A 25,366-nucleotide genomic window follows, 5' to 3' on the forward strand; every position below is an offset into this window, starting at 1 on the left:
CATCGCCTGTTGTGTCATTTCTCCGAAATGTGGCAGGATTTGCTGAGAACCGACGAGCAAGAGGGTAAAAGGGAGTGTTTGAAGCCCAGCTTCGCTACAAGAACAGCCCCATCCTGATCTTCATCGATGTCGCTGCAACGGAGTAATGATTTTATACCCTCTTCCAGCCTGTCAATTCGGGCTTCCTTCAAGGCTTTCACTCTTGCGAATAAGTACCATGATTCTCCAGGGCGCAGTGAATCCATTGTTGTCTTTCCATGGCTCTGGATGGTGCAGCCGGCGCCAGGAAGTAATTTCAGTTGAAGTTGGCTTAGGCTTCCTGGTGCAAGGCCCGAACGAATGAGCTGGATACTTTTATCGGCCCTAGCTCTGAGAGAAGTAGTATCAATGGTATTGTTGATCGTCATTTCGCAACGAATATGCCAGCCGAGGCGTGCACTGAATCCAATATCATGACGATCGCTCGTGGTAACAGTGGATAAGCCCACAATAGGATTTCCAGTAATGTTGACAGCGCTGTCACAATCGACCGACACCAAGAAGACGTGTCTCACACGAGTCACGCAGGTGAGAATCTCCGAGACACTGTAAATGGCATTACTGATGATGTCCCCATCGTAAGCACCCTTCCACAGTGGTCTTCCAAGAGAACTTTGCCCTGCTGCCAAACGTCTAAGATCAACGTTTGGGCCTTGACATAACGGCATGAGAACATCGACGCGACCGTTTCTTTCTGTGTTGACGCAGGCAATCGCAAGCGAATCTCCGGGCTTGAGGGTATCGATGACTATCTGCGCCATGCCAACAACTTTTTCCATTTCACTTTTGGACCTGTATTTAATGCATTAATGAAACTGAGAGGTTGCCTAGATAAAACAAACAGGGAGAAGGTTCACTAACCTGATGTTCAACAGGACAACATTGTCGGTGTAATTGTTGAACCGAGTAGAGGGTTCGCTTTCAGAGTCGACATCTGCTGAAATGGTGATGCGAACATAAAACTCGGTGTCCTTGGGGTTGTGGACAAATCTCTCTGGCTGCAAATCCATCTTCAGGATGGTAACTGGAGCTGGGCAGTTCTGCATTGTGAAATCTGATCCTAGAAACTGGTTGTTTCTATTCACAGGATAGATAGGATGTGAATGGGTTAAGGTGCGCTTTGATAGACCATGGCTTGGAAGGCTAGAGAATCTTTTGTCAAATGTGTGAAGGAAGTGAAAGAGTTTGTGTGATGCTCTTTGGCTAGGTGTGCAGTTAGTCACCTGGGCATCGTCGTGGGATTTGCTCTCTAGGCATGGGTCTGTGAGATCTGGTGCTCCCTCAAAGCTTGTTCGTGCAGACTGGTCCGGTTGTCTCTGGGAAGCATTCTTCTTTCTTGGCCACAAGCAAGACTTATCAGCACCCTGCCGCACCTTTGGCACTTCCAAGGAATTATGTCTAGCATCTAGAGGTGGAGTCAATGATATATCGAGGAAAGACCCTGTTGGCGTTGATACTGATGTAAACCAGGCGTCTGACGAGATGGAAGAGCTTCTCCTGGGAATGGGTACTGGGGAAGATTCTTCAGCTTTTGGCTCTTTCAGCATTTCGCTAGACGACGTCGTTCTTTTGACAATGCGAAGAGGCGCCACATAACAGTCCATATTTGGTGATGTAACTGTTTTCATGCACAGACTGTGAAGGCCAAGCAGGAGCGTTGGTTAAACGTGCTCTCGACCCTGGACAGGCGTTTGAAACTCGATATCGGTCTCGGTGTTGGTAGTCGTCTTGGTAGACGTCGACAGCCTCTGGCGATCAGACTCTCCCGACTGATTTTTCCCGTTGACGGTGTTTGTGCGTCTTCTCCAAATCCTCCAGCGAAACCGAGGTCGCCTGCAACCCCGTCCGTCGCAGCAACAGGCAGAACAAGTGACTGCGATAGCGACAACAAAGAACAGGAGCGCGATAGGGACGACAACCAAAGCCAGAGTAAGAACGGACCTCTTCCAGTTGACTGGCTTCATGGGCATGTCGAAGGATGGAATAATATTCTTAAGGAATACGGCCAGTGTGAATCTTCAACCTACTAGGGGAGAGGAAAGTCGACGGGCTGGAAGAGGAAAGGAAGCAATATTCTACAGGCACGTGGTGCGTCTTCCACCAGCAACAGAAGAAGAAGGAACGCACCACGGCAGGAACGCCTCGGATGAATAAGCTAAACTTCGATATTGGGTATATACGCTTGGATTCAAACAAAACATCAGACGCAACATCATTCTCTATTCTCCAGGTCATGCTTGCTCCTGCGCACTCGTTTCCTCCGACGCTGGAAGTATCTTTTCTCTGACGCTCTCCAAAGTAGCCTGGTCGATGTTCAGAAACCGCATCTGATAGGTATCCATGTCAGCGAAAAGAAAACAGGACTGCGAAAAAATGGATGGATGAGAGACTTACTAGATCATCTCCAGCGCGAGGAGCATTCCCAAATAACACAGCATGAGACTGGCTCGCCTCGACTCCGCTCTGAACTCGCTTTGCCCACACGCCTTCCCAGTTCCATTCGCCAGGCAAACGTGCCTGAGGGGTGCCTCTCTTATCTGGGGTGGCAACACCAGAGCCATTTGACTGATGCTTGAACCCTTTTTCATTTCGACGGTATGCTTTCCAAGCATGCCACGCTCCCGGGTTTCCAGCAGCCTCTAGGGGGAGAGAATCAAGTATGTTCTCGTCATCAAACGTGGACAGTATATAACTCAATAATGTCACCACAGGAACGCTTCTTTGCTTGTCTAAATATGGACCAGAAACCGGAGCCGGGGAAGCCGGAGACGCGTTTTCTTTTACTCCTGGAGATGGAGAGGTGACTGGCGTCTCTCTTGCTGTTTGCTTTTTCGGCGTGACTGGCACGACAGGGTCATTGGCAGCGTTGTTGCTATCTCCGCCGTCTTCTGTAATGATATCGGTTTGTGCCACTTTACTTTCGTTCTCAATTTTGCTACCGCTTATGTTTCGCGACGGCGTCCCAGAATTGTTTGCGGTCCTCTGTGCTCGCCCGAACCAGTGAGGGAATCCATGTCGCAGACTAAAGGCACCGGGTGACAGCCGCTCCTCGTCGGTCGCACTTACAGGAGCCTCGTTCGAAGAACCGGTCGTAAACGTGTATGTTGTCAGAGGAACGACTAGCGGGTGGAATATATCGGTGTTGAATGTGACGAGCGGAGGGAGCTCAGGATAGGAGGCGGGGAATCGAATCGCGAAACGAAGGATTGCCGACGCATACGGCCCTATAATACAGTTCTCAGCGGCTGCTCATATGGGGGTTTATGAAGAAGAGTTGGCTCACCACTTCGGATAAAGAAGACTCCTGACCATAATGTCGGATCGGTGGGATTGTTGATGCTCACGTACACCCCTGGAGGGGCTGCATGTTTCAAACTCGCGCTGGGCCAATGTGTTAGTCTGTGCAGGCCAAAAAGCGCATTTTCAACAAAACATACAACTCCAACAATAACTGGTGCTTGCGCAGCGACGGTATGTTGGGTAAGCTGTGAGACGACATAATTTGATACTGATGGTGGGAACAAGAGTCGCTCGGCGAGAGCTGGCGATGCCGAGTTCCCCGCTGCTAGCCGCGCCGCTAGTCTATATAAAGCTATTCGTATGGGACTTTGTATGCCAAGTTCGTTATATCATTGAAAAAATAAGTAATTACATAGAATTTATCTTAATCGGTAACATCTTACGTCCAGGTAGATGCTTGCCACCCCCGTTGCAAGTCTGTATGGGGGCGAATCGCTCCAAGTACAACAAGCCCTTCGCCAACTCCATCATACACCCCGCCAGCCACGGCCTCGATAAGCCATGCCACCAGGTTGATAACTGCAGCCCCAAGTCTGCCTTCGCTCAGTGTCAAAAGTGTCGAGCTCACATCGTTGGCGCCTTTTCCGATCCCGTCGGCAGTCTCTAACGCTGCAGTCAGCACTCTTGCGGCAATCCGGTGGTTTCGCTCATAGCGATATGCCGATTGCAAAAGTGCCTTGCCATATGGAACAACGAATTGCAATAATATAAAGCCGTAGACAATCACAGAAGCGATTATTCGGTGCAGGTACGACGGAGGATCTTGTCTGGTCGGCTTATTCTGTAGTCTGTTTTCAGAAGACTCAGTAGCATTACTCGGCTTTATAGTCTCTGGGAGGCGCTCCTGGATTGAACGGACTTCATCGCGGGTCAGATCCGAGGGCAAGGCTTCTAAAAGATACCCTAGACCGTTTATATACAGGCTGCGAATGAGGCGAGTATCCGAGTTTGGTTGCTGGGCCTCGAAGCCGGCATTGCGGAGAAGATTAAAAGCTGGAACGACTCTATTCCATCTTAAACCCGAGTCCGCTTCATAGGTGGATACAACTGCTGAGCGGTCTATCTCTGGCGTCGAAGTTCCCGAAGCTTGTGTGGAAGCGGACGGCGTGGAATCTCTACTATCTGCAGTAGCCGGCCGTGATGGCGAGTTTGTTGACTCTTCGTAAACATTCATTCGCGGCTCCGAAGCCGAGATAAGACTATAGACAGGATGTGGAGTCGAGTCGAGCGAGTCCTGAGACGCTGGCAGGGACGAGTTGAAGCGAGATATTAGCCGTTGCCGGATAGAGGCTGGAAGCATGGTGTCTCCAAACATCGTTCGACTCTAACGGCGAGTTCTCATAGCGGATATAAACAGATCCTGTCAAGACAGCACGGACAAGACTGACAGAATGTCAAGATAAAGATACGAAGAAAACCTTTGAACTGGTGGCAGGATCGAGTTTCACATGTCAAGTTGGATTAGCGGCCCCCGGCCCCGCCAGACCATCTGAGATAGGCTGAACTCTCATTTCACATGCACGGCCGTTGAATATCAAGGTTATCAGGTTATCAGTGTGTCCGGATCTCTCGATGTAGATAATTGTCGAGGTTGAAGTTGGAACGATCATGATGCATCTTTCTCGTGAAGATGCTATCCGTGCAGGATGGTCGCCGCCACGCCAACGCAGATCGTGGTCCAAAACGGAAAGGAAATGCCTGTCATCAGATCGTCATTAGCTCATAAAAACGATAAGGACGAAGAAAAGGACGAAGCTAGGACGAACAAGGCAGCGCCATGGCCCGATTAACTGCTTCTTCTGGAATGGAGGCTAGACCCGACTTCGGGAGGACATTCCCGATCGGGGTCGTGCAGGAAGAATCTCGCGCTGAACCCCAATGAGATCGAGCTCGCTCCAAGCTATCAGAAAACCGATGTATTGATAATCATCGCCAGCAGTAGTAGCAGTAGCAGCAGCAGCAGCGAGCAATTGACGCGGACTGAGAGCGATGCTGGCGGTGCGGGGTAGTCTTTTTCTGCCGCGCCTTCCTGTCTGGTACTGCTGGGCGGGGAAGCACGCTGTGCTTAAGAGTCGTCGCGCTGCTTCGTCTTTTACTTTTTCATCTTCACCTCCTTCTCCTCGTCTCTTCTCGTCGCTCGGCTCTTTGCGCCTCTACTCCTCCTCTGCACCCGTCATGGCCGACCTTTCTATCGCACTTACTGCGCCCAATGGCCAGCAGTACACGCAGCCCACCGGTCTGTTCATCAACAACGAGTTTGTCAAGGGCAATGGCGGCACTATTGTATCTGTTGACCCCGCGTAAGTCAGCCTGCTGTCCCAATTGCCTCTCCCGGGGACCATGGTCTAACGAGCTGCAGCACCGAGAAGGAGATTGCCACAGTCCACGCTGCCAGCGCCGACGATGTCGACCGGGCAGTCAAGGCTGCTCACGCCGCCCTGAAGCATCCATCGTGGAAGCTTCTGCCCGCCACCGAACGAGGTCGCTTGATGTCTCGTCTCGCCGACTTGGTTGACGAAAAGAGAGAGCTTCTCGCAACGATTGAAGCATGGGACAATGGAAAGCCCTACTCAGTCGCCTTGAACGAGGATTTGAACGAGGTTTCCCTTACCATTCGGTACTTTAGTGGATGGGCCGACAAGACATTTGGACAGACCATCAACACATCCCCGGAAAAGTTTGCCTACACATTGCGCCAACCCATCGGTGTTGTGGGCCAGATCATTCCCTGGAACTTTCCACTTTCAATGGCTGCTTGGAAGCTCGGCCCTGCTCTCGCCTGCGGCAACACGATTGTTCTCAAACCCGCAGAACAGACTCCCCTGAGCGTTTTGGTCTTTGCAGAGTTGGTTAAAGAAGCCGGCTTCCCGCCTGGTGTCATTAACATTGTCAATGGCTATGGCCGGGAAGCAGGCTCTGCCATCGTCGAGCACCCGCTGGTTGATAAAGTGGCGTTTACGGGCTCGACAGCCACCGCCCGTCAGATTATGAAGATGGCATCTGCTACCTTGAAGAACATCACCCTTGAAACGGGAGGAAAATCTCCCCTTATTGTTTTCAGCGATGCCGATTTTGAGCAGGCTGTCAAGTGGGCACATGCTGGAATCATGTCAAACCAGGGCCAGATCTGTACAGCTACATCTCGTATCTTTGTTCAAAAAGATATCTACGACAAGTTTGTTGAGAAGTACAAGGAGACCCTCAAGAGCACTTCAAAAGTCGGAAATCAATGGGAATCAACTACCTTCCAAGGCCCACAGGTCACCCGCGCTCAATATGAGCGTATTCTTGAATACATCAACGTTGGCAAGTCCGAAGGTGCGACTGTGCTCGCAGGCGGAGAGCCCTACCGCGAGGAAGGGAGCAGCACCGACTTTAGCAAGGGATTCTTTATCGCCCCGACTGTTTTTACCGATGTCAATGACTCCATGCGTATCTGCCGGGAAGAAATCTTCGGTCCTGTGGTCGCCATTGCTTCGTTTGAAACGGAAGAAGAAGCCATCAGCCGTGCGAACAACTCAACCTACGGGCTCGGCGCAGCTGTCTTTACCCGTGATCTCCAGCGCAGTCATCGCGTTGCTGCCGAGATTGAGTCTGGTATGGTCTGGATCAATAGCTCTCAAGACAGCGACCCGCGTATCCCGTTCGGTGGTGTTAAGCAGTCCGGTATTGGACGGGAACTTGGAGAAGCTGGCCTTGAGGCTTACAGCCAAATCAAGGCTGTTCATGTGAACATGGGAACGATTCTCTAAATCTATTCGAATTTTTGAAATTTAGGCCACGGTAGGAACCTTTTTGGATTGCATATATTCTTGGAGAAAGTCGCCTTGTATTAAGAAATTGTAATTAGGATGCGAGATCTAATTCACAGCTACTTCGTATATTTAATTTTTCAAAGACAAGACTTTACTTGAGAAGGTCTAGGTCTATATCAATTGTAGCGGCTTCAACATCAACATCAACCTTAAATACACGGCAATCCTCATCTTTCATTTACGCCACTCGATCTCTCGGCGGCTTTCCATCAAGCATTTCCTTCATGTGGTCACACATACTTATGCATGTCGCGGTCTGCACTTCGGCAGGGGATCCGCCGATATGAGGGCTTATAACGAGATTCTCGAGATCGAAGATATCCCCATAAAACTCTCTTGTAGGGGGCTCATGGACCCAAACATCAACTCCAGCCGATGCAATGATACCTTCTTTCAATGAAGTCCATAAATCTTCCTCGTTCACAACGCCGCCCCGGGAGCAGTTTACCAGAATAGAAGTTGGTTTCATAGACTTTAGAAGGGGGAGATTGATCATATCCTTTGTTGCTGGATTGAGAGGAACGTGTAGGGATAGCACATCGACCATGGGAAGCACTTCGGCCAGGGATTTTGCGCGCACGTGTGGGATTGATGCCCATGGACCAGGGCTATCGACGGATATGTAGGGATCGTAGCTATGGAAAGACAATTGTAAGTTATATGTAGGTCACGAAACGAACGCGGTAACATACAGGATGATCTTTCCCTCAAATGCGCCAATACTGTAAAACATTCAGCATAACTGTATTGCTGATATCTTGAGGCACGTTATACGCACAACTTCTTCGCCACAAGTTGGCCGATTCGGCCACCACCAATGATTCCGAATGTCTTTCCGGTCAGTATAGAAGCTGAATACAGGCTTTTCACTCGCTTGTTGGGCGTCTCGCCCTGCCGCATTTGGGTTGCTATCAAGACCAGGTTTTTGGCGCAGGCAACTGTTAGGGCAAGGGTGACCTCGGCAACGCTGATAGCCTGAAAATGCGTGAGCAGGGGATGGATTACATGAATCATGATAGATGATCGAGACAACATACATTGACACCCGGGATATTACACAACACTACCCCTTTCTCGGCACATGCTGCTGCATCAATGTTGTCGTAACCAGCCCCATGCCGGACAATGAATTTCAACTTCTTCGACCGATGAATCAGGTCTGCCGTCACCCGGCTCTTTGCAACAAACAGGCCGACGGCATGGTCGAGCCATGAATCGTGGTCAGGATGTCCTGGCTCGATGACACCCGGAAAGAGTGTTCTCATATACTCGAGGCCTTTTGGGTCAAAGACATCGAGGGCAACTACTTCTGACTTGGACATGATAGAGCTCTATTGTTGGACTTCAATGGTGGTGTTTACATATGTGAGTGTAAGAGGATATACTAACTGACAGCTAATTAACCCTTCAATGTTGTATATAGCTCGGAAGGGCTTTCCGCGGGCGTGTATTCTTTCAAGGTTGCTTCTTAGCATTCTACCCGGCTATTTAGTCCTTATATTGGATCAACGGGCAGAGGGGCCGATAGTACTTCGCTAAATCCTCTAGTGTTGCTGGATTTCTTAAATCTTGTGTTCGGCGCGCTATCCCGTCTATTCTCGGACCCCCGAATTGTTGCATGACGGTAGTAGATGCAGCTGACGACCTGGAGTTGGGAGCACTTGAGAAGACAGGCAAGATCTTGTCGGTTTTATTTTTTGGCCTACACGTACATAGTTTTTCATACTTTATTCAGTTCATTTGATAAATTTCCTTTTTCAACTTTTCAATGTTATATACACGCAACACTATATGTAAACTTTACAGATCCATCTCAATCATTGATCACTATACATATGTAATAATGTCGCTTAATATAGGATTTTGTAAACTACATGTATTCAACGGCGGTAGCAAAATATAATATCTTGTAAATAAAGTAGTAGAAAAATCTGCTATCCAAATATTTAACTTGACCACAATTCCAGCTTATGTCGTTCCTCACGATCGTGCGACCTCCAACTCGGCTCTATACCAGGCTTGTAGGGACCTGATATCAGCACTCATAACGACCAAATCGAATCTTTCCTTTGCTTTCTTGGCTGCATCACCATCTACCGCTAGTATTCCCACTTTCTTGCAGTGTTTCTTTGCGCTTGCAACGACTTTGTCTATCGCGTCAAGAAACACGGGCTCAGTATATTTTGCTGGCGTGTATCCTAGGAGGGCCAGGGCAAGGTCATTGGGACCTATGAAGACAAGATCTAGATATTGTTTTAGTTTTTCATATTTGAGGAAAGAAGAAAGAAAAAAAATTTACCAACTCCATCGACTTGGCAGATCTCGTCAATATTATTCACACCGGCGGCTGTTTCAATTTGCACCATTATAACGACACTTTCATTAGCCTTGTTGACATAGTCAGACGGCGTAGTCAGTCCATGCTCAAGACATGCAAAAGGTGATCCTTGTCCGCGCACGCCTGCTGGAGGGAATTTGGCCAGAGACACAACGGACCGAGCCTCTGCCGCAGTGCTAATCATCGGAACCAGAATGCCGCTGGTAGAAACCGACTATCAGTTAAGTCGAAGACAATAACTCGGACAGGGGAACAGTCATTGCTTACTGGGTTCCGGTGTCTAGAGCTCGCTTGATGTATGCCGTACTCGGTTCTGGAATACGTATCACCGGCGATACATCGGATCCAGAAATCGCAGCAACCATGTCATGCATATCACTATCAGAAGCATTTCCTAATGCTCGTTAGTTCAAGTCTACTGGTACATTGAACAAAATGGAGACCGACCATGCTCGCAATCGACCACGACGGCCTAGGATGAAGTATTAGTAAATTCTCGTCGGATCAATACTGAGAAAAAAACGCACATCTAAACCTGTTCTAGCAATGACTTGGGCAGCTCGAACTCCTTTCAGGAGCATGAATGTGGCTATCACGGTTTGACCTCGCATCAACGTATTCAACAGCCGCAGCTTGGGGTTTTGCGTTACGTTCTGAGACATGGTGGACGTGAAGTTTGGCATGATGTTGCTGATCGATATGGCCGTGGTTTTGTTCCCTTTTTACCGTTTTAATAGCTTCTTCATGCCGGAGACATATTTGAAAGAAATATAGAAGACGGCAGCCCCCTCCGCAAAGCTCGGAAAGCCCTTCCGAGGCGACGATCGAAGCGCGATTGGTGCATACCCCGTAAATGTGTTGTTGATGAGATGATTTCGAGACCAGAAGTCATGTATGTGACACTATTAATATGCAAGCGAAAGCGAACCAAAGCCTAGTGCTAGACATGCAGCCGGGAGAGTAATCCCAATGCCACTTCGATAATACATGTATTTATCATTAAAGAGAAAGAAGAAGAAGAATCAATGTTTTGTATTCATCTCTCGTAGCTGCTCCACATTCTTGTTCATCGCCATGGCCAACAAGCCAATATCTAGATGTCCCAAAATGTACCTCGCGCCCAGATTCCTGACTGCATATTTGCATATATCCGGTCTTGTATACAAACCCGCAAGCCCAAAAATCTTACCTGCCCTCTGTGCAGCAGCAGCAATAGTCTCAAGGGCATTCTGGAGCTTCGCATGCTCCCACTCGCCCAAAATCCCCAATTCTAGTGACAAGTCGTTGGCGCCGAGCAGCAACACATCCACCCCGTCAACGGCGGCGATGGCATCGATGTTCTCTAGACATTCAACGGTCTCTACCATGATAAAGACAGTAGATCCAGCACTGTTCAGCTGCTGCATCAGATCCTTTGCCGCGATTCTCTGGAAATCAAACTGCGGCAGTGCGGCTGTAAGAGAGCGTTTCCCCTTGGGAGGAAACTTTGTCGCCGAAACTGCACTTTTGGCCTCTTCTAATTTATTTTTTCAGCTTCATTACTTGTCAGACAGAAATAACTAAGGAGGTTCATTTACCAACGGTGTTAATATGAGGAAATACAATGCCCATTGCGCCGCCATCGAGAACCCTCTGGACATATCCATTACCGCACTGGTGAGGTACGCGCACAAAGGGCGTGATCCCAGACAAGAGGGATGAAGAACAAAGCCGACTGGCATTTTTCTGTGACAATATAGAATGCTCCAGGTCAATAAAGACAGAATCGTATCCAGCAGCCCGAGCGAGCTGCACGATCTCATTGCTGTTGACCACTTTGATGCCTACTGCCTGGGAAAATCGATTAGTTACTTCGAAATCGAATTTTATTGCTTCAATTGTTCTTACTAGGCATATTTGATCCTGGGCCACATTTCGGAGGAGGTTGTTCTGGAGCATTATCTAGCAACTCCTAGAAGGAATCAATTTGCTATAAAATAATGAATAAATTTCAGTTCGTGAATCAGAGAGTGGAATGCGTGTCATGTTAAGATTCAACGGTTCGGATGGCCGCCCCGAGGAATTTAGCGGGGTCAACTGGTACAGTCTCCGCAAAATTGGAGTACTCCTTCAACAATAATATAATTATTTGAAAAAAAAAACCTCTTAGGTTATGTATATTTATGGTAAATAAGAAATAGACGTTTTATTGCACACAGTCTAACCACTGGAGATCTGCCATATCAAAACTGAACGAAGTGTCCACCGGGTCTATGCCGTCCATTTGATACTCGTGGGATATGCTATTATTATTGAGCTCTGTCCTGGTTGCTTGAAGCGAAGATTCCGGGGCGTTTTCTGCAGAGAAACCATTCAGAGATGGGATTTCAATCACACCAAGAATTGCGTTGGTTAAATCCAGCCCAACCTGAATCATGCTAAGACGCTTGTCAAGAAAGTTATTATCAACCCAAAACGAGCTGTTTCTTCCGAAAAGCTGGTGAAATGACAGGATATTATGATCCGCAATAAGTCCATGTAGAAAACTCAGCTCTTTTTGAAGCAGACCCGCCGGAATACTCCCTGTGTGACACATATATTGAAGCACCTTTTCTGCCAAGGGGATGTAGTATGATTCGGTGGCTTTTGGGAAGATTTTATTGCCAAGTATTAGGCATAATGACGCCTGGAAAGTCATCTCCATATCCAAAAACATAAACGTTTCTGTGTATTCATGTTACGATGTGTGTAAAACAATGGTTTTGTGGAGTCTCACCTAACAGATTCTGTTCATAAAGTGCAGAAATAATGCTCAGAGTGCAATTCGCTGCATTGATGCATGTTTGCATAATTTTGAAGAGAGTCTCAAACGACACACTCTCCTCTATAATGGATACCGGTTCTTGCAGGCCACGTTTCAGCAGGCACAGAAGAACAGGTCTCGTAGCAACCATAATGCACTGAAAATAACCAATCAGAGAAATCAAATTCTGGTGGACCACAATATCGAGCTGGGCATCTTACATGATAAAATTGGAGATGTAGCGTGGCGACTTGCCTCGACGTTGTCAAAAGTGACGGCGTAGAACAGAGGGGCTGTATATTTTTCATGTGCTCTACGAGACTTTGCAAATACGTAAGCTCCGTGGAGATCTTGCCGACGAATGAGGAGGTCAGGGCATCCTCGATTTGGTGTTGAGACAAAACTACTCTTACATTTAGTCTGGAAAGGGAAAGAGTGGATGAGTAGGTGGACGTACCTTTGACAACTCGAGTTAGTATATTAGCAATTTCAAGGTTGAGTGGGATTTCAATATTAGATGCGTCGTTGAAGTAGCTGCTCACAAAAGGTTGCTCTGTAGAACCGGTATCGGGTGAGACACCTATAGTGGCAGATAGTCTTTGATCAAGAGTGCAAACAGTCAACCACAGCTTTTGAGTATGCTTGATTCCAATAGTCATGATATCGCCATCGCCGCAGTCCAATTTCCAGGCCCGTGCTATTCGAGATGCTTGTCCAATCTATCTAATGTTAGGCACACAGAATCACCGTGGGGAGTCTCTTACATAGAGATACGCCATTCGATGCATATCAGCTGCTTGCGCATATGTAGCCAACAGGCAGAGACACTCAACAGCTATTGACGGATCTTCATCTGTCATTGTGTGTGGTTTAAAATCGCGAACCCCTCTGAGAAAGTCTGTTATTCCTGGCGGACCAGATACCGTTGCCCCTTTTTCGAGAAAGAGTCTGCCAAGGGCGACTATCAGTGACAATTTCACTTTGAATGCGCCAGATATTGTGTCTGGAGCCACCTTATTCAGCTGGTCAATAAAGACAGTAATGTTAAAAAGGCAATAGTTTGTATTGACATGGAAGTCCACCACATGAGCGAGGTGAATGATATACTGTTTCGGTGGAAAAGCCGACTCCAAAGAATCCAAGAATGTCTCATCCCCTAGAGGGACTTTGTATGAGTCAGAGTGTGGAGAATGGCCGTTCAAGTCCGCTCCTAATATCTTTTGTAATTGTTGACTGAAATCCCAAGTGGGTAGATGGTGTCCTTGCTAATATTTCAGATACACTTGCTTGACAACTTGGGTTATTCCGAGATGTCATACCTTTTTTGTTAAGATTTTGTGTCACATCACTAGACTCTAAATTAGAATGAACCACAAAGCTTTCATCGTCAATTATGGGCGTCTCGTAATGAGACTCTTCTCGTTCTCTCCCTTCTAGTCGAGCGGGATGCCTTGCACGGTGTTCCAGGTCGCGAAGATGTCTAAAGCTGTCAGCTAAATGAGCATACTATTATTCCCAAGAAGAAGAACCTTTCCGAAATGACAATGCGTCTATCAGCCTCATCGAAAATACAAGGTAGTCGCCGGTTGGAGCAATTGCGACAAGGGGCGACTCCAGAGCATTTTACTTTTCGCTGTCTGCATCTTCGACATCTGTATGCAATTCAATTAATTCAATCCAATTCCGGTGTAAAGCGGAGCTAGATCTACATACGCAGTGACAGTTCTCTCTGCAGTTGCTGGTCGATCCTTTGTTTTTCTCTGGCGATGCATTTTTTATCAATATCATTGTGGGAATTTGTAAGAAGAGTCTTTGTCCCCGTAGATCGTCTTGCTACTACTATTCATTGTTCTACGGCGGGGTAAATCGATGTCAACGACAATTTGTTGCATTTTAGCACAATAAACTAATAATACCAATCAACACATGTAAGGTAATGCATTATTGAACACATGCCTTTTTTTCAATTAGTTAATTTGTCATCTTGTCATAGCCAACATGGTCAAACTCATGTACTTCATAGGGCGTAGGGCGCAGAGCTTGTTACATCAATGCCAGCGCCACATCTAGTGACTGGGCAAAAGAGCATAAATACGACCCTAGTTCCTCAGTTTCACACTTTTATTTTTCTTCGAGAAAATGAGTTTTAACAACAATTCATTAAACATTTATCAACCATGCCAAACGCCAAAATGATTACAAACAACGAGAAAACAATCTTGCTGGCAGTCTATTCTTTACTGAAAATTGGACCTCGCCAGGTACGGTATATCAGGATACTGCTGGAAACTCGGGTCAACACTAGCAGAAGTGGCAGGGATAGATATCGGCTGCGTCTCGGAGGTGCTTATGGAATAGGTTTGTGCGTCCTTTCCAGGGATGGGATGTCCGGTCTCATGAGATGATATGCTCGTTATATTGAGCCCAGATGCGTCAATGCCTGCTATATCTTGTGACATAGCTGGGTAAGGATCGTTGAACTGCTCCAGAAAGTCCATATCAAAGTCCATCCCCGCAAACGGATCAACCACAGCGCTGGCCGGGGCAGAGGATGACTGGTCGGCGGCAGATAGGCTGCTAGCCCAACCACTGGATAAGGCTGGGATGTTTGCGCCAGAGGATACGCCAGTGCTGCCAACAAAACTTCCAGTTAGACTGCCAGGCATGCTTGGACCAGCCGAATGGAATCCGCTGGAAACAAAACCTGGACTGTGCATTCCCGATCTCGAGCCTGTACGACTATGCAGCGATGCCTGACTGAGCCATGACTTTCGCAAATGGCCGGCCATAGGATTGGTTTCTAATGGAGGCCGTTGTATCGCTCCAGCGAAAGGAGGCTGCATGCCTAGATCATTGAGCTCAAGATAACCCGCCTCAGGCACATCTTCGACTCCGCAATCTCGTTTCAAGATGCTCAGCCATACCGGGTTATCAGCGCAGGTTTGGTTCCAGTGGTCGTCGGATCCGTATATAGTGATCCGAGCCTGGTCCTGGATTTCCTGATCGCTAGGCTTCGTACCGGCTTGCAGCTTGCTCTGAACGAACAATTTGAGTTCTTTCTCCAAACGCATAAAGCAGTTTGCGTCTTGTGCTATGGGGAGCTGCGAAGTAGATCCGACTACCCTCTGAGCGGTTGCCTTGTAGGGTTGTGGTGAGATCCGTTCCTCTCCGATAAGGTATGGCGGCACTGCATTCTCAACTAGGCGCCGGACATATGGCTCGAAGCCCCAATCTCCTTTCCACTTTGACATGTCTGCGCCATTCTTAAAATGTTGCGCCAGATGGTCAACACGATCTTTCCACGTGGTGAACTGGGTATCACAAAAGCCACAGCGTGACTTGATCTCAGTTGTGGTGCTTCGCCATTGGTTCATCCAGGTTTCGAGTTTCACATTGTGCATCAATCGGAGATGTTGGTTAAGATGGTCTTTACGGTAGAATGTGCGCTCTTGCACTGTCTTTTCTTGGCATGCTGAGAAATTATGCACCGTCTCTAGGTGGTCTTCAGTAGGGTCTAGCGCTCTGCAAAAAGCACAAGCTTTCTGGCCATCGACTGTAACTATGGTGCCTCCTTGGGGAGCACAAGTCCATTTTTCCAAGGCCAAATGCAAAGACTTTTCATGCCGTTGCCAGTCGTACTTGGCAGGAAACGAGTCGGTACAGAATGTGCACTGGAAGATCCGGGCACTTCGGGTCTTTTGTCGTTCAAATGGTGGAACAGGTGGCATTTGCTTGCGCCGTCGCCGACGTTCCTTTCGATCGGCCGAGTTCAATGACGGCTGAGAAGAGCGATGAGAAAATGCAGAAGCGAATGAAAAGTCGGAGATGGAAGATTTATTCTCGGTTTCAAAACTGCTCACAGACCGAGATTGGAAAATGGAATTAGAGTCATTGCTAGAACCAGTTTTCCGAGAGGCAGATCTGCCATGTGCCGAAAGAGAAGGGCGCGATTGGAGATATTGTAGCTGCAGCTGCGAAGGGGACGCAGGAAAAGGCGGATTGGCCATGGCTCGAATAATATCGCTGGTTGACGCAGGTTCGTTTTCAGGAGGGGAGTGCTTCCATCGTTCAAGTGGGGTCATGAGAGAGATATCAACGCTGGGAGACGACGAGGAGGAGGTAGACGAGTGTCTTGAAATGTTCACTGCCCCCGGAACGGGCGAGGTGCTACGTGTGGGCGGACGAACTTTTCCACGTCGACGAGCATTCGCCAGCCAGTTTGCAATCTGGCTACGTTTCAAACCAGTGCGTTCCTTGAGATCGTCCTTTTCCTCTTCGGAGGGATAGGGGTGTTGATAGTGCTCGGTAAGCCAGGTCTTCAACACCCGAATTGCGTCGCGTCCGAAACGAGCACCGCTTTTCCTGCCACGAGCTTCGAGATCGTCAAACTTGTTGGAGCCTACCGATTTCAGAGCACGTCTGCCCGTGAGCCCACCGGTCGAAGTGACAATGTCTTCACCGACAGGGTGTAATGTGTGGAGGAATTTGCCCGGAGCTTTGGCGTGGGTGAAGCTACACTCTCGGTAGAGTGATACACAGCAGGTACAGCCGTTGTTCAAAACACCTCTTTTGATGATGAAGCAGTTAAATCCCATGCGGCGACAGAAATCACACGGTTCGGTGGATCGAAACATGGGATAGTCGCCGCCAGCAACGGGATCAGGCACGACGACTGGAGGGGCTACTGGAAGGTCATCGTCCTTGTAGGGCCCCTCATTGTCAGCCGCAGCGTCCGAATTGTTCGAGTGCAGCTGAAAGGTCTTGTCGAAGAAGAGAGAATCGAAGCTTTCCACGGCATCGGCTTCGTCTCTTTCCTGGCAATCGGATGCAACATCGTCCTGCACATTACTGTTAGAGGCGAACGAGGCCTCTTCAAAATCAAAGTACTCCATTATTCCGGGGCGTTTTCAGTGCTGGTTTTCAGCTGCTGACGTCGCGATAGGCGCCGCTCGAATCAGACAGCGTCTGACAGGTCAGACCGTGCGCAGCGCTGGTTAGCCGGGTCGACACAGCAGGGATGTCAAGCAAATGGCAGGCAGGCTGATGAAAAAGAGAAACAAAGAACTATATATACGAGAGATGGCTGCAGGTGAAACACAGGTGAGAAACCAAACGCATAAAAGATGCGAGGAAGAGGGCAGATGGAAGTCTGCGAGTTTCCGGTAGAGAGTTGCAGGTGCAAGAACAGGTGTTCCGCTGCAGTCTGGTTTTATATCAGTTCAATGATCACGAGCACATTGGAAACAAGAGCGGTGTGCTGGCTGAGTATCAAACAAGGAACGAGCAGGGTTGCTGGGAGGACATTATCATTGTTGAGACAGTCGAGTCGAGTCATACCGACTGCGCGCGCCCTGTGAATGACAGCGCCTTTCCTGATACGGTAACTACCGCCCCTCTTTCCCCGCTAGAAAGCAAAGGAACTGTCGCTAGGCCATAACGGGACTAGATCGTCCACTTTTTCAGCACTTCTCGCTCGTCTCCCCAGGCCTCGCGCCTCAGCTTGCTCGTATTCACACAAATGCAGCATGCTGGATTATTAATCTGGTGTCTCCTTCAAGGAAAAGCACCAGTTTCGGTGATCTATCCAAGTGAAAATTTAGTCAGCCAATCGGAGTTTGCCCGTGGTGGGTCCATAAGCGCAACTCTGACCTGATTGGCTCCGCTATCGGAGGCCCACAGAATGTAGAGTATCGCACACCCTGATTGGCTGGATATTGACATCAACAGATTGGCCAATCAGATAGTATATAGAAGAGTATACGACAGCTGCTTCTATTAAATGCTTATACAAGATTCTTCGCCGCCCATTCTTCTGCTGTAGTCATAGTTATTCCCCTCTTCCAGTTCCATGTTGCCGACAAGTCCCAGGAAACACCACGGCCCTGGCCCCAAACAATCTGATACTTGAGCAAATTATTCTCCGGATCTGTGGCAAGGGCTGCTTGGGCATCGTCCACCTTGAGGACTGTTTTCTGGACAGTCTTTCCAGTGACTTTCTCAACCAGTTCTGCGAGATCTCCGTAACTTATTGTGTCTCCACCAATGAAGATTGGCTTATTGGCAAACTGGTCTTGTTCATCGAAAACAATATCCGCCGTGACCTTGCCAATATCCTCTGCCGTGGTAAGCGTCACCCGATTCTCCCAGCCTCCAAGCGCACATACTGTGCCCTTGTGAACATCCACCACCCCAAACCCAGGCTCGAAGAAAAAGCTAGTAAAAATCCCCGTCGAAACAATGGCCCAGCTAGTTTGTGTCTGCGCACGCAGCAAATCGCGAACATCGAGCTGCTCGTCGAATAATTCCTGCGCAGACCCACGCCCGATGATATCGTAATCAATGCCGAACTGCCATGGTATGTATCGTGGGATGCCTGCAGATAACACAGCGCGGGTGAGTTTCACTTGCGTGCCTCTTCCTGATGCAAATCCCATGCAGCTAATGATGGTATCGTGACTAGCGAAAGTTGACGACAGGCTTTGCTCTGTATCCTGGGCGACATCGCCGGCGACAATTTGTATCCCGAGCTCGCGGAGGGTATCAATATCGCTCTTCTTGTCGGGCTTGGTAGACGCAATGCTCGCTGGACGCAGCAAGACTGACACAACTGCTCCTTGGCGCTGTGGGTGGTCGGCCAAGAAGCGCAGAACTTGATTGCCTAGCTCACCAGCCCCAATAACTAGGATATTTTTGATGGGTGCCATGGTTTGTGTGGATGATAGAAGTTGTGAATTTCTCGAGGTTGAGAGATTATTAATGACATCACTCTTTTTCTATGGAGATCCTGGCTGACAAATACATTTTTCTTTTAACATTTGAATGCTTGGCATTTAACCAACGCCAACAAAGTAGATCAATTGGGGACGAGGAATAACTAATTAGATTATATTTGTGGAACCATCCTCATCAATTTTATCACGTTCATGCACCTTGTGAAGAAGACATTGTTGGAGCGTTTCGCCGAAATTTCCCTTTCGGGAAATCCATGAAGCGGCCATCTGTAATCCGTACAAAGCAGCCTTTTCTTATTTAAATATTGTTCGTTCATAAGTTTGGTAAGAAATTGTATACAGATTTGATATTGTATAGTAAATTTGCAACAATCGTATAGAGCTATCCGAGGCCCTTATATCTACATACAGATCATCCGTCGCATATAATCCGTCCGCATGGAATCAAGAACGATCCAAATCTAAGGTGCCCACACGGCTACTTTTTTAATCTGTTCAATTAGATTGTGAACCTTCCTCGCCGACTCAAATGAGGGATATCCATTCTCGTTTCCAGTCGCAAATGACTCGTACAAGCGAGCCGTGTTGATGACAAGGTTGGTCCCACTAGTGATGTGAGCCGGCTCTTCGCGCTTGAAGTCGATCTCCTCTACCTCGCCCTTCCACTTCTTGAGACGTAGCTTGGATTGAGATAGGTCGGCCTGGACGTAGCTCTCTGCCGGAGAGACAAACTGGAGCTCGCCCTCCGTACCGCTGATAATCCATCGGATTGTGGCGTCATCAACCGAGTTCGCCACGAAACGCAGATTGATCGATGCCACGGCACCGCTCTCCAATACACCCTGGATAAGAATGTACTCGGGAGCTGTGGTCTTGAATTCTGGGTTGACGACCTTGCCGGTGGTGTCAAACAGGGGGATTATCTTGCCATGGGTCTTGAAGATGGCCTGGACGGTTTTGAACTCCCCTAAGGCGTGCAAGAATGGTTCCAAGCCTAGAAAGCCTGTTAGTAATTTCTCGGATACCGCATAAACATGTCTCAGATAAAAAGTAACATACCATGTCCCAGAGCAATATTGACACGGCTTGGGCCGCCTTCCAATGTTGTAAAATCCTTCAAGGCGTCGAGCATTCCATCCCAAGTCGAAAGAGGCATATGACTGACCCAGCTAGAGCTGGTAACATCGCCAATAGCCTTGGACTTGATCAACTCACTGACCTTAGCAAAGGCAAGATTTCCACGAGCCTGAGCGCCGACGATAGTCTTGACATTACCCTGCTCGGCAAGCTTGACCAACTCCTCGACCTCTGGATATTTCGCCGAGAGGGGGAATTCCACAAAGACACTCTTCTTATTCAAAAGTGCAGGCTTGGCAAGGTCATAATGCTTATCGACATGGACGGACACGACAACAAGATCTACTTCCGGGTCCTGGGCCAGTTCCTCGGGGGAGCCATAGGCCTTGGTCGCCGGGTCGAGCTTGTTCTGCTCAATCGACTTGCGAGCCTTTTCAGCAGTGGAGTTGCACAGAGCAACAATTTTGTAATGCGGCGAGCTGGTCAGCGCAGTAAGGTGCACGAGGCCCCAGCTGCCAGGTGTATAGCCCTGGTCAGAGGGAGTGACGGTGGTCAGACCGATGATACCAACACGGATCGGGGCCATTTTGAGCGTATGGATGAAATGTTCTGGAGCAGATTGTTCAAGTGTTTTCAATGTTTTTGATGGTTCACGATCTTGTACACTTCCACGAGGCTCTATTTATACATTTTCTTTGGAATTGCTTTCAAATGTTCTCAAAATGGTGACATTGTCTTAATAATCCAAAATCGTCGTGACCGCGGGATTCCGATATTTCAGAATTAGGGCTGGTGATGGTTCCGACATATCGCCATCAGAGCTTGGGGTCGAATAAAGTAAGAAGCACGCCAGCCCTATGTCGATTTCGCAGGGGCGTTGTTCCTATTGGTTGTTCATCGTATAGTTTACTGATGATTTGATTTATAATAATGATGAATCCACTCCTCGATTGCGACGGACCCACCTGAACTCCGACAACGACATGGAACCCTACAACTACACCCCAACACACCAGTTGACGCTTCAACATCATCAAAGGCTAGGTATCGCACACGGATCTGTATTATTCTTGCAGTGAGGAGAAAATCGTGAAACAATAGCTGTTTGGAAGTCGATGTCCAGCATTATTCTTCTCTAAAGACACTTTTTCCGACCCACCTGAACTCCGCGGACTTCGTCGAGAAAGCATATTGACGACTCCGATCAACCCATTTTTCCACGCATTATCGGAATTCAGCCATCTCTCGTATTAGGTCATGCCGCTCTCAAGGAAAAAGTCCTGTGTGCGGTGTAGACAATCCAAGCTGAGATGCAACCAAGCAACCCCCAGTTGCTCTCGCTGCTCCGAACGAGGCACGCGATGCGTTTATGACTGGAAAGCCGGCAATCCAAGTCCATATGCATATGCATCGACGTCCAGAACGTCTAGATCGTTTTCAACACCATCGGAGATCTTGGGCGAGGCCCCGGGGCTGCACTTAGAGGACTCTGGTGACTTTTCTGCTCTTTCAACCTCCATGTTCATGCATCCACCATCTCAACCCGCGGAGGCAGAGCAGCAGCAGAACGATATTGAGCTAGACTGGGCTGCCATCAACGCTGTTGATGAACGGTCTCTGAATACACCAAAGCTAGGCCCATCGCTGGACGTGTCTAACCTGTCCGCCCCGTTTCCCGTCTGGACTGGACAACAAGGGCTGTCAGAAATTGAGGAAGAGTCGTTCGATGTCGAAACCATCCCAATGGCTGGCCCCCCTCCAAGCATCTCGAATATATGGTTTCTGGGCGGGCAGGTTGCGACGTCACGCTCCAGTCATAAGTGCACTGCCCCAGCCTCACTCGAGCCACGCCCGCCTCGTCGGATTTTTCAGCGGCGACACATACTCCGAAACTGTGCGCTGAGCAGTGTTATTGTAGGGCAATTGACGAGTTTTCCCAAGATGCTGATCCAGGGACAACATCTGCCGCCATTTATTACACCGCCATGCCACGTGCATGAACAGCTCGCGTTTGACTGTGCGAAGAGCGGAAGACATCAATGTCTATTAAAAGAACTTGCAATATGTGCTGGTCTGGTAGAGATGTTCTTTTCTCGGACACCACAAAACGCCGACTTTGTCTGGAAAATGATCTATGCCGAGAGAGACCGACTTCGCCGCGAGGTTAGTACAGTCCGAGCAGAAACTAATCTCGAAATAGTCGATCCTAATTTACCATCTTTGATAGCATGAAAGTTTTGATATATACCACCAGTTAGCAGCTCTACAAGCTGTAACGATTTATATACTGCTCCAAACTCAGGACCCGGAGAGCGGCGACAGTAACGAAACTGAGTCTATGTTAAGGACTGTTCTTGTGAGCCAACCAGCCGGGACCTAATTTTGGACATTTGGCTAACTGTATACCAGGAAATTGCCATGAGTGCCTCTGACAAAAACAAGCTAGATACTGAAACCTTGCACCAGACACCGGCCCGGGAGCAGTGGGTTCACGAAGAGAGCGGCAGAAGGTTTGTCCCCAAACACACCTATATCATGAACCCCAAAATCTAATTTCTATTGTACAACACAGGACAATAACGGTGCTCTTGATGATCAATCTGATGCTGGATTGCCTTTTAGAGCCCGAGAGAAACACATACGAGACCTCATGCCGCAACAACATCGAAACAATCCTGCTGCCAGCGACACGCGACCTGTGGGAAGCACCAACGAATTTCATCTGGCGCACCGAGTACGAACGCTATCTATCACGACGTAAGACGACAAAGACTCTAAAGGTGGGCGATTTGCTGCGGCTGAACGAGGCTGGGAATTTTCAGGACATGTCAGTGTCGCACGGAGATCTTGATATCGTACCGGATATTCTTGCTTGGTGTGAGGGTTTGGATTCGCTGGGCTCGTTGCTTTGGATGATTGTACCTTTTCAGCAGTGGCGTATGAATCCTGGTGTGAACGAGGTTTGGTAGAAATACCAATTGATGTATATAGCATTTGGAAATATCATTAGTGGAATCTTAATCTAAATACCGAATTTTCAAACCTCATGTAAAGGCTATTTTTGCCACATATTTCGTGAAATACTTCCCCTTGGAGAGTCCCTACATCTATAACGCATCCCGAATGGCATTTTTCTTGTATTTCGGCTGCCTTATCAAGCCATTCAATGCTGTAGGCCAGACTTGTCTGGTTTGTCGCCAATTTACTTGGGTCTGGCGGTTCGAGGTCCATTTGCACCTCCAACAGCCCATTCGAGTAAACAAACGGTGCATTCTGTGGTTTGATCGTCTTTTTTAAAGCTATGCCTCTAGGAAGCATTTCATCTTCATTGGATAAATGAGAGTCTTGAGACCGAATGTCTGAAATCAAGTCGCGCGACTTGGATTTTTCACCAGGTTTAAAGCCGGTGGGCTCTTGGTTTCCCACTGACAGTAAAGTACGTACAGGTACTTCATGTCCTAGGCCAATCCTTGAAATGACCGATTCGTCCCTTATAGAAGAACCATACAACGTGGTATTGGATGATGGTAGGGTTCCAAGTGTGCTTTCCATGGGGAATGGATAGTTTATTCTTTGCTGCTTCTGAAATAGGAACATCAAGCTCTCTTTGATTTTTGTTTCAATAGCCTGGTTAAAACTGACCCCCAACTGTTGATGTTGCTGTAATGGTAATCGCCAGCCAGGATATAGTCTCCCATGGGATCGAGGTGTATGCATCTTTCCTCTATATAGATAAATGGCTAAATTGCAAAGATAGCATGCATCCTTGCTAGAGCATATGACCCGAGGAGGCAAACCCATAGAACCACCAGGCAGCTGAGACTCGCAATGAGCAATAAGCTGGACTTCAGCGTGAATTTTGGCTTCGTTCAGCGTTTTGAGGACTCTTTCTGAAAAATCTTCGTCGACAGACTTTTCTTTTTTGGTCAATAATAAACGACGAATCTGGCCCAGGCTTTTTTCCTTTGCATACTTTGGATGGATCCTAAAGAGGACCGAGGAAAGCCGTGGATAATAATCGACACTACTTGGAACTGACTTTTCAAAATACTCCTTGGGAAGATTGACAGCGATTGCTTTAAGTTTACTCAAATGTTGTTCCTTGGCTACCAGCCGATATAGAAATCTTGCAGCTTGGCGATACCTTGCGACCTTTTTGACGACGTTGAGGAGGCTGGCTCGCCGTAAAGGGTCCATGTCTCTATTCGACATTCCGTCTAGAATACGCTGCACTGTTTCTGTCTTTTGCAACTGATAGACACCTTCAACAAGATCCTCCAAGGGAGTTTGAGTCTGATATTTGGTCCACAGATCCACCAACTTGACTAATTCTCTAGCCTTTGTCGTAAACAAAGATAGCGTGCTTTGGTTTCTATCATTTCGTTGTCGGTTCACGAAATCTATAACTTCCACAATGCCTTTCTTAAAGTCCTTTTTAGCTTTCAATTTGGCCCGTGGGCCTAAAGATAACCTAGCCAGAATGCGCGACGAGCACATTGACACGACGGCCGAGAAAACCTGTTCCTTGACTTTGCGTCTATCACCATATTCATCGTCTTCTTTTTTATGATGAGGAGGAAAAGAGCACTTTTCAAGTATACGGAACAACTGTTCAAATCCATCCTTCACGGTCTGAAGGAGATCATCTCCATCACCCCAGCGACATTTGTTTATCGCGATGTACACGTTCAAGCTATTTTTTTCGTCTGGGTCTTCCCCCACGCAGATAGCGGGGATGTGATCTGGGTCATCTTTGATACTTGACAGGAAGGCTAGGGTATCCGCCAGTCTGCGCTCTGTATCGAATGATAGGCTATAATTTTGACGATTGGTCTGTTGGGCAGGCAGGTTCCAGCTGTTTCTGCTGGCTTTATTGGTCGATGGTCGTACAGGAACGCCGTGCAAAAGGGAGAAGAGAGCGATGTTCTCTGCACTGATTACTTCGCTCGAATACTGAGCCATTTTGTTATATCAATATAAACTTTGGATGATCAAATCTAAAGCTTTATATATCAATTTGATTCAATGCTTAGATGTTTTGGTGTTAGGGTTAGGGCTTTCTTGAATAAGATTGATGAAAACATTGTAATCCAGCATCGGCATCAATTGACGTTGGTAGTATATAGCATTTGAAGGCGGTTAATACGGATAGGATAAATTGATATAATTGGGCGTTGCTTTGCGAACGTTGCACAGCATTTCCAATGCAGCCTCGTCGTGTTCTCGAATCATTCGCTGAAAATTTCGGTCATTGAACGTTCATTATTGAGCTAACGTTGGTTTA

At 47.9% G+C, this 25,366-nt stretch overlaps 13 protein-coding genes across 13 annotated transcripts; 2 read left to right on the plus strand and 11 right to left on the minus strand.

The window, feature by feature from the left end:
* Positions 1-14: 14 nt before the first annotated feature.
* On the minus strand, positions 15-1,643 carry TRUGW13939_09004 (uncharacterized protein; the record flags this gene model as incomplete). The annotated part of the gene is made up of 2 exons (XM_035492129.1): positions 15-831; positions 901-1,643. 2 exons carry the CDS (start codon positions 1,641-1,643, stop codon positions 15-17), a joined length of 1,560 nt encoding a protein of 519 aa, XP_035348022.1.
* Positions 1,644-2,270: 627 nt separating this feature from the next.
* TRUGW13939_09005 (uncharacterized protein) lies at positions 2,271-3,538 on the minus strand (the record flags this gene model as incomplete). Its single annotated transcript, XM_035492130.1, has 4 exons — positions 2,271-2,366; positions 2,434-3,263; positions 3,323-3,420; positions 3,477-3,538. The coding sequence occupies 4 exons, from the start codon at positions 3,536-3,538 to the stop codon at positions 2,271-2,273; spliced, it is 1,086 nt and encodes a 361-aa protein (XP_035348023.1).
* A 180-nt stretch (positions 3,539-3,718) lies between these two features.
* Positions 3,719-4,639, minus strand: TRUGW13939_09006 (uncharacterized protein; the record flags this gene model as incomplete). The annotated part of the gene is made up of 1 exon (XM_035492131.1): positions 3,719-4,639. One exon carries the CDS (start codon positions 4,637-4,639, stop codon positions 3,719-3,721), a length of 921 nt encoding a protein of 306 aa, XP_035348024.1.
* An 875-nt stretch (positions 4,640-5,514) lies between these two features.
* TRUGW13939_09007 (uncharacterized protein) lies at positions 5,515-7,091 on the plus strand (the record flags this gene model as incomplete). The annotated part of the gene is made up of 2 exons (XM_035492132.1): positions 5,515-5,639; positions 5,699-7,091. The coding sequence occupies 2 exons, from the start codon at positions 5,515-5,517 to the stop codon at positions 7,089-7,091; spliced, it is 1,518 nt and encodes a 505-aa protein (XP_035348025.1).
* Positions 7,092-7,332: 241 nt separating this feature from the next.
* On the minus strand, positions 7,333-8,476 carry TRUGW13939_09008 (uncharacterized protein; the record flags this gene model as incomplete). Its single annotated transcript, XM_035492133.1, has 4 exons — positions 7,333-7,789; positions 7,847-7,876; positions 7,933-8,129; positions 8,192-8,476. The coding sequence occupies 4 exons, from the start codon at positions 8,474-8,476 to the stop codon at positions 7,333-7,335; spliced, it is 969 nt and encodes a 322-aa protein (XP_035348026.1).
* Positions 8,477-9,134: 658 nt separating this feature from the next.
* Positions 9,135-10,175, minus strand: TRUGW13939_09009 (uncharacterized protein; the record flags this gene model as incomplete). The annotated part of the gene is made up of 5 exons (XM_035492134.1): positions 9,135-9,397; positions 9,454-9,692; positions 9,760-9,886; positions 9,940-9,964; positions 10,020-10,175. 5 exons carry the CDS (start codon positions 10,173-10,175, stop codon positions 9,135-9,137), a joined length of 810 nt encoding a protein of 269 aa, XP_035348027.1.
* Positions 10,176-10,514: 339 nt separating this feature from the next.
* Positions 10,515-11,430, minus strand: TRUGW13939_09010 (uncharacterized protein; the record flags this gene model as incomplete). Its single annotated transcript, XM_035492135.1, has 4 exons — positions 10,515-10,624; positions 10,682-11,008; positions 11,070-11,322; positions 11,380-11,430. 4 exons carry the CDS (start codon positions 11,428-11,430, stop codon positions 10,515-10,517), a joined length of 741 nt encoding a protein of 246 aa, XP_035348028.1.
* A 247-nt stretch (positions 11,431-11,677) lies between these two features.
* On the minus strand, positions 11,678-14,046 carry TRUGW13939_09011 (uncharacterized protein; the record flags this gene model as incomplete). Its single annotated transcript, XM_035492136.1, has 7 exons — positions 11,678-12,195; positions 12,248-12,431; positions 12,496-12,677; positions 12,732-12,993; positions 13,039-13,535; positions 13,594-13,754; positions 13,988-14,046. The coding sequence occupies 7 exons, from the start codon at positions 14,044-14,046 to the stop codon at positions 11,678-11,680; spliced, it is 1,863 nt and encodes a 620-aa protein (XP_035348029.1).
* A 465-nt stretch (positions 14,047-14,511) lies between these two features.
* TRUGW13939_09012 (uncharacterized protein) lies at positions 14,512-17,166 on the minus strand (the record flags this gene model as incomplete). Its single annotated transcript, XM_035492137.1, has 1 exon — positions 14,512-17,166. The coding sequence occupies one exon, from the start codon at positions 17,164-17,166 to the stop codon at positions 14,512-14,514; it is 2,655 nt and encodes an 884-aa protein (XP_035348030.1).
* Positions 17,167-18,057: 891 nt separating this feature from the next.
* On the minus strand, positions 18,058-18,978 carry TRUGW13939_09013 (uncharacterized protein; the record flags this gene model as incomplete). Its single annotated transcript, XM_035492138.1, has 1 exon — positions 18,058-18,978. The coding sequence occupies one exon, from the start codon at positions 18,976-18,978 to the stop codon at positions 18,058-18,060; it is 921 nt and encodes a 306-aa protein (XP_035348031.1).
* A 488-nt stretch (positions 18,979-19,466) lies between these two features.
* Positions 19,467-20,668, minus strand: TRUGW13939_09014 (uncharacterized protein; the record flags this gene model as incomplete). Its single annotated transcript, XM_035492139.1, has 2 exons — positions 19,467-19,999; positions 20,065-20,668. 2 exons carry the CDS (start codon positions 20,666-20,668, stop codon positions 19,467-19,469), a joined length of 1,137 nt encoding a protein of 378 aa, XP_035348032.1.
* Positions 20,669-21,606: 938 nt separating this feature from the next.
* Positions 21,607-23,051, plus strand: TRUGW13939_09015 (uncharacterized protein; the record flags this gene model as incomplete). The annotated part of the gene is made up of 4 exons (XM_035492140.1): positions 21,607-22,245; positions 22,310-22,438; positions 22,492-22,592; positions 22,655-23,051. The coding sequence occupies 4 exons, from the start codon at positions 21,607-21,609 to the stop codon at positions 23,049-23,051; spliced, it is 1,266 nt and encodes a 421-aa protein (XP_035348033.1).
* A 37-nt stretch (positions 23,052-23,088) lies between these two features.
* Positions 23,089-25,044, minus strand: TRUGW13939_09016 (uncharacterized protein; the record flags this gene model as incomplete). Its single annotated transcript, XM_035492141.1, has 1 exon — positions 23,089-25,044. The coding sequence occupies one exon, from the start codon at positions 25,042-25,044 to the stop codon at positions 23,089-23,091; it is 1,956 nt and encodes a 651-aa protein (XP_035348034.1).
* Between the last annotated feature and the right edge of the window lie 322 nt (positions 25,045-25,366).

This window comes from Talaromyces rugulosus, chromosome V (assembly GCF_013368755.1).
Source record: "Talaromyces rugulosus chromosome V, complete sequence".
Taxonomy (NCBI): domain Eukaryota; kingdom Fungi; phylum Ascomycota; class Eurotiomycetes; order Eurotiales; family Trichocomaceae; genus Talaromyces; species Talaromyces rugulosus.